Source organism: Limulus polyphemus, unplaced genomic scaffold (assembly GCF_000517525.1).
Source record: "Limulus polyphemus unplaced genomic scaffold, Limulus_polyphemus-2.1.2 Scaffold770, whole genome shotgun sequence".
Taxonomy (NCBI): Eukaryota; Metazoa; Arthropoda; class Merostomata; order Xiphosura; family Limulidae; genus Limulus; species Limulus polyphemus.
The window spans coordinates 383557-391124 of NW_013666380.1; the positions used below are offsets into that span (position 1 = coordinate 383557).

Sequence of the window (7568 nt, forward strand, 5' to 3'; positions counted from 1 at the left end):
TTCAACAAGGGAAAATCTTGCCTTACAAACCTTTTAACATTCTTTGAAAATATTACTGCTTATGTAGATGAGAGAAAGGGTGTAGATTTGGTGTATCTGGATTTTAAGAAAACATTTAACAAGGTGCCACATAAAAGGCTTGTAAAAAAATTATCTATATTCGTGTGGGTGATAAGTTAGCAAATTGGGTAGAAGAATGGCTGGATGGAAGAAAGCAGAGGGTTGTTACAAATGGGGTTCAATCAAACTGGATTAATTTCATGAGTGGGGTACCTTAGGACTTTTGCTTTTTTTTTATTTACTTCAATGACATAAGTGAAGGAATAGTCAATAGATTAGATGATATTAAGGTCTTGGGTGTAGCTAGCTGTGAAGAAGATGCTGCTGATTTACAAAAGGATTTAGATCATTTAGTGAGTTGGGCAAATAAATGGCAGATGGGTTTAAATTATAATAAATGAAAGATAATACATGTGGGTTATCATAATTTGAATTATAAGTATAATTTGGATGGGAATAACTTTAGCAGTGTTATGAAGGAAAGGGATCTTGGTGTAATAATCGATCAGTCTCTAAAGTCCCCCAAGCAGTGCTGTTGTTAGTGGTAGGGCAAATCGGGTTTTAGGTTGTATCTACAGAAACACTGAATACAAGTCTAAAGAGGCTATAATTTCATTGTACAGATCACTGGTTAGGCCACGTTTGGAATATTGTGTTTAGTCTTGGCTCCTTACCTAAGGAAAGAGTAGAATAGTGCCTGGGATGTGGGGGGGGGGGGATTGTCATACAAGGAGAGGCTGAAATCTCTCATTGTTTTCTCTTGAAAAAAGAATAGCTAGGGGGGATCTGATTGAGGTGTTTAAGATTGTAAAAGGGGGGAATTAATAGTGTTAATGCATCATCTTTTTTTCATATTTAACAGTGATTATAGTAGGACTAGGGGACACAAATAAACATACTGGCAGGGTAGGAATCATCTTCAGCAAAGATAGTTTCATTTTTCTAACAGAATGGTTGGCCTTTGGAATGGGTTGCTTCCAGATGTTGTGGAAGCAGTGCATTTAAGTGAGTATAAGAAAAAGCTTGATAGGTATATGAATGATAAGGGCATGCTTTAAGATTTTTTTAAAATTAGTTTAGAGGATGGAACAGCTGAGATGGACCAATGGGTCCCATGTTGTCCCAAAATGTTATGTTATAACTGAAACTTGCAATTTGTTGTTAGTTAAATTATATACTTTTATAATTAACATTAAAAGTATGTTTTCAACTAAATATTCCACTTATCTACAGTTTTCAGCCTTACATTATTTAGAAAATTTTATATCTAAATAACATCATATCAAGTGTATAAGTCAATGACAAGCAACTTTGAATTATCAAAGGGCCATAAAATCCACCCAAAAATGTTGATGGCATTGCACTAATTTTATTAGACTGCAAAATGCAATCATTTAGTTCAGAAATATATGCATTCAATTCAGCTTGGAAGGCTATATTGAAATTTCTCATTATACTTTTTTTTTCTAAGTTCAAAGTAAAAGAAAAGATTGGGTTAATATATTTATTCTTACAAAAAGTCACAGGTTTTTCTAGTACCCTTAATCAAGGCTTCTAAATTTCTTCCCTAATTTTTCATCATGTCTGGCTGGTTGACAACAATACCACATCTGCATGTTTTAAATGACAACACCCAATATTTTGGATTCGAATCCCCATCTCACCAAACATACTTGCCCTTTCAGCTGTGGGTTTGCTATAATGTGACAGTGAATCCCATTATTAAAAGAGCAACTCAAGTTTGTGGTAAATGATGATGACTAACTGTCTTCCCTCTAGTCTTTCACTGTTAAATTAGGCTTAGCTAGTGCAGATAGTTCTGATGTAGCTTTGCACAAAATTCAAACAAACTAAATCGAATATTCAGTATACGGTTTTATTTTCTATTTATGCCTTTTTCCTTATCATTTTCATTCCCAATTTTCCCCTTGTTCCACGACCCATGATTCTTCTTGAATTTTCAAAATTGATTTTCTACCTTTTGGTAATTGATTTAGGAGAATATTTACCTCTGAAAAGAACCACATACCAATTTTATATATGTTGCATGACTTTTTCTACAAAATGAGACATTTTATGATGATGCGATAATATTTAAAGCCTAGGAACTTTATGAATGTTACAAATATTTAAATATGCATTTTATAAATTGTAAGTATGACAACATAACAAATATCAAAACTTGAATTTTTTTTCACAAATAGGTAATATATTTTACTCTAAAATCGTCAAATAATGTATTTACTTTATTCATTTAATATTTTTGTATTAGCATTTGAATATGTTACTACATCAAAATATTTTGGTTAAGTGGTATATATAAGGTTAATATTCCTACTTGACAACTTATTGGGCCAGGTAAAATTGTCTGTTGGGTTAGATATGGCCCCAGGGCTTCCAGTTGCCCATCCTTTATGTATCTTTTATATTTCACACATGGTCTCCCACTGTGTGTTTATTTTTACTTCCAATGATACATTATGTATTGTATTAATAACTAGTGTTACTAAGCACATAACTTACCCACATGTCATATGCACTCACATGCATAAACAGTTTTCCTACCATAATATACAAATGATTTGATAACATGTACAGAAATCACAAACAGCTAGGCATTCACTTTTAAAGACTTTCAGTATCTGAAATGTTACCTTCTATCACCCATGATGCTATACTCTTCCCTCCCCCATTCAAATATGCCTTCCCCACTTATTTACTTTTTTCTCCAAAAGTAGCATCCCCATTTTATAGATTATAGAAGTTTATGAATAGTTGGAAGAGGGCCCGGCATGGCCAGGTGGTTAGGGAGCTCGACTCGCAATCTGCAGGTCGAGGGTTCGAATCCCCGTCACACCGAACATGCTCGCCCTTTCAGCTGTGGGGGCGTTATAATGTGACGGTCAATTCCACTATTCATTGGTAAAAGAGTAGCCCAAGAGTTGGCGGTGGATGGTGATGACTAGCTGCCTTCCCTCTAGTCTTGCACTGCTAAATTAGGGAAGGCTATCACAGATAGCCCTTGTGTAGCTTTGCACGAAATTCAAAACAAACAAATAAACAAAAGTTGGAAGAAGTCATTTATTTGGATCAGATGACTTGATTATGGTGGTATCGTGGCTGTTCTCTTTTAGACAAAAGCGACACCAATTTTTGCTGCATTATCTACCTCTACATATTCTCTTGGTCCTTTTTGGGAGTCTTGACCCTGGAATTCCTAGTTTTTATGACTGATGAACTAAGGCTTAGATATTGAACTCTGAAAGGCATCTTGTCAATAGGTATACAGCAGTTTTTCGTTATTTAAACAGTAGTGCTGTCCTAATTTCTTCTCTAGGTACATGAATTTAATTTAATGGTCTCAAATTCTTCAGGAAGTTTTTCATTCATTTCATTCTGATATGCATTATTTTTTGGATATAAGAAATTGAACTTCCCAATTTATAAGAAACAGTTAGTTACAGGCTTATCTAAGTTATGAACTTGAAAACAGAGAAAAGACTTGAAGATGAATCCATATAGGTTTCATGTGTCTGTAATAATTCAGTGCCAAGTTGTGAACCTTTCAGTGGGGATTAAAATCTGGTCATCAATGGCATACTGGAAATTTTTTTCTTTGCATTCATCCTTTTGAATAGTTTCTTAATAGCATCCAAAATGCCTTTAGACAAATCCAAAAATCCAGTTTATAGTAGGAAAGTTTGATAAACCTGCATCAGGTTTTTATTGGCCAGCACAACCATCAATGAAGTAAGGAAATTTCCTTAGATGGCACAGTTTTTCCCATCAGCCAAGAAAGGAATTTTGACTTGAAGGAGAACACAGCTGCTATTTTAAGTTCTAGCGTTCTAGGGCAACCAAAACTAATATATATATGGGCCACAAAACACCCTTTATCAGTCATAAGCCAAATATGCATTTAAATAAAAAGTAACTACATTTCAAAAATATCAAAGTTGTAATAACTTTACCGACAATTTTGTGATTACAAAAAATAAGTAATTTAATTAATTAATATAATTTCAAAGCATTAATGCATTTAGACATAGCCCTGCTGTCGTTGCTTACAAATAGCATAAGCTATTGCAAACCATTTGTGTTGTTGTGAACTTTCTTTTTTAGGATGCATTGGGGCCTTAAATTGACCACTATGGGCTGTGGGTTACCCATCACTCTTTTAGGAAGTCACTATTATGCAGTAATTTAGATGTCCAAGGCTTTCATTGCCTAAGTGTTAATATACAACAAAAATATGTGGTTCAGCTAGCCTGGAAACATGCTCAATGTAAGCCTTAGACTATATAAAATAGCTCTTATAAAGCTCTCCCAGGATGTCATCAGAAGCACTTAAGTTTCTTCCAGGGATTTCATGTAAGTGGATTGAGTACTTATTATAAAATAATGTATTATCAGTATCAAAATTTTGTTGAAAATTACTTCAGGAAATTGTCATTATTGTCTGAATGGCCAGAAGTTTGGTTTGAATCTGTGGGTATCCACTTTTTCTACTGAATCTTATCCTAGAAATTTCAGGAACCTTGGAAATTCCAAAATACAATATATATCTTTATCATCCAATTTTCCAGGTCACACTCAAGTTTGCTCATCAGTACTTTGAGTGAAATTTGGTATTTCAATGGAAGAGAGATTTCAACAACTGTAAATTCTGATTTTAGGCACCTAGACATAGATTATTTGTTTGTTTCGGGCCTACAAGAATGTATAAGGGTGGTTTCAGTGATTTATAAATGATTTGTCCTCTCACATATAGAAGGCTTCTGACTTAGGTGATTTATAAAAACAGAGTTGCAAAACAGACTATTCACAAATGCTTGACTGTGCTGTGATATTGCCTTCAAACTTGCTGGTTACTGAGATTCACATCAACAGAGTTCCAGGAAATAAAAAATAAAGGTTAGAGGTTAGAGATGCATCTTCTAGTGACCTAATATAATACTTCATGAACTTAGCTTTTTTTTTCCTTTTTCAATAGACATGTGGTGAAAACATTTGAATAATGGTTTCACTTGGTCATGTCCACTTTGAATGGCATAATTTTGCAACTTATTTTATAGGCATTGTGAAGCAAATGTGTAAAACATTTGAGTTACTAGGTATAGAGACATGAAATCTGTATTGTACTATATTGTGATCTAACAATTTTGAGCCATAAGTCATGAAATGAGTACAATATAAATATGAGGATGAGTGAAGCAAGGGTTTATGAGTGATTAGGTTAGTCCAGTGCCAGACTGACAGTAAATTTTCTGTTTCCAGTTTGTGTCCATCAATTCTTTGAGTGAAATTTGGAAGTTCAATGGAAGTTGAGATTTCATCAACTGTAAATTCTGATTTTAAGCACACAGACATACATTGTTTGTTTTTTTAGGCCTAGAAAAAGTTATCAGGGTGATTTCAATGATGCAAATGTGAAAAACATTTTAAAGGGATTCCATCTTGTTTATTTTTAACATTAGTTTCCTTCACGTTGAAAGTGAAAAGTATTAGTATTTTGTGATCCACCCCCTTGTTACATTATAAAAGTTATGTCACTGTGATACTCATGTATATATCATAATGCATTTCAAAAATGTAAACACTTGTTGCTAGTAATTAAAATATTTATTTTTCATCCTAACACCTACTTTGAGCCAAAAAAAAAAAAGTTTTTTTTACAAATAATACACAGAATTTTGCACATGCCCCCCCCAAAAAAAACATGAATAATATATATTGTGTATAATCTTGTGTTCTGATTGTCATTTAGTGGTCTTTTGTATTTCTATTTTCATTAGAATGACAGTAAGCTAAGGCGCTATCTAGCAGAAGCCATATGTCGATGTTGTGCTTGGGGAAGTAATCGGGCTGATTTTGGTGATGCTGGTGTTGTAGCCCCTCTAGTAAGCTATCTGAAATCAAACAAAGAGCAAGTTCGTCAGGCAGCCATCTGTGCATTACATCAGTTATCTTACGAGCCAAGCAACTGTGTGACCATGCATGCCACTAATGCTGTTCCTGTAAGTGTTTTGTTTAGAAAATTAATAATTTCACTAAAGTATATTATCTTATTATTGTAATTAGTAAGTTCTGAATGTTTTTAAAATTCAGCTATGAAGTATTAAGTTGATATAATGTCTTCATGAGGTGCATACCTTAAAAACACACATTAGGACACCCACATATGGTACCTGAGCATGAGTGCCAAGTTTGATCCTGTTAGTTTTTGTGTAGAATTACAGTGTGTTGCAAAAGTATTCACCTGCTGCAAAGTTTCCACATTTTATTGCCACCTGAGCTTGCAATCACGAAACTTTCAAACTTTCAAATCTACTCCAAACTGAGAAAGATAAAAAAAAAATGCTGATATTATGTAAGTAAGTTAGATTTTCAAAGAAAATTAGAATATTCTCAATTACATAAGTATTCAACTCATTTGCTACAGCAACCATAAATCAGTTCAGGTGCAAAAGATTAGTTTGGAAGGTTACAAAATTAGTGTAATGGTCTCTGTCTGTGTATAATCAAAGTGGTTTTGTTTGACTTCAGAGTAAATGCATCTGTTCATGCCACAACTTGCATAGAACTATGACAAACCAACCATGAAGACCAAGGTGCTTTCCAATGAAGTCAGGGATAAAGTGGTAGAGAAGCATAGATCAGGAGAAGGTTACAAGAAAATTTCAAAGTTGCTGATTATTCCTTTAAGTATTTGCTACTACCTTTCTGCAAACGTTCATATTTTAAAATCCAGAGAACAAAGTTTCATCACATGCATAGCTTATCATTCTATGATTTGTTAAACATAAAATACAATGATTGGAATAACATGGTACTGACTAGGATTGGGTAAAAGTTTTATTACTGAGGTTTAATATGCCCAGACGCTGTTTTATAAAGAAACTAGACCAGAAAAAGGTTTAGATACCAATCATAGATGGCAGAACAAATGCTAAAGTGCAAGGAAAAAAATTTTGAAAAAAATTTGTCCTTAGATGGTGTTTATTTATAATCTCAACATATTTTTGGACTTTTTTTTATTAAATTTCTCTTCAGGCTTCATTAAATAATACAATTTAGTGCAAATAATTGAATGTTATGCCACTACATACAAAAAAAAAATCTGAAAACCAATAAAAGATAAGTTCTCTATAATTTTTCAATTCACAAATGCGATTTTCCCCTGATGCCCAAAATGCCCCCAGTAAGTAAAGGGTTAAGAAGTGAAATGTCCTTCATACCACCCAATCACTACCCAGGTCAGGCTACCCTTTCAAACTGAGCAGCTGGGAAGTTGGTTAGGGGTGCCACTGTGAAACCAACAGTGACTTTGAAAGACTTGCAAAGTTCCATGTCTGAGATAGGAGTCAGTTTTCATACATCAATAATATCCCGGTCCCTACACAAAGGTGGCCTATATGGGTGAGTGGCAAGAAAGAAGCCATTACTGAAAGAATACTTAAATCTCATACAGAGTTTGTGACAAAGCATGGAAATGATACTGCAGACAT

At 33.9% G+C, this 7568-nt stretch overlaps 1 protein-coding gene across 1 annotated transcript in view; it reads left to right on the forward strand.

Annotated features, from left to right (window-relative positions):
- The window catches only part of LOC106460444 (armadillo repeat-containing protein 4-like), an 84962-nt gene that overhangs the window by 74136 nt on the left and 3258 nt on the right, over positions 1-7568 (forward strand). Inside the window, 1 exon segment of the mRNA XM_022387160.1 lies at positions 5856-6077. Coding sequence (XP_022242868.1) covers positions 5856-6077 — 222 coding nt within the window.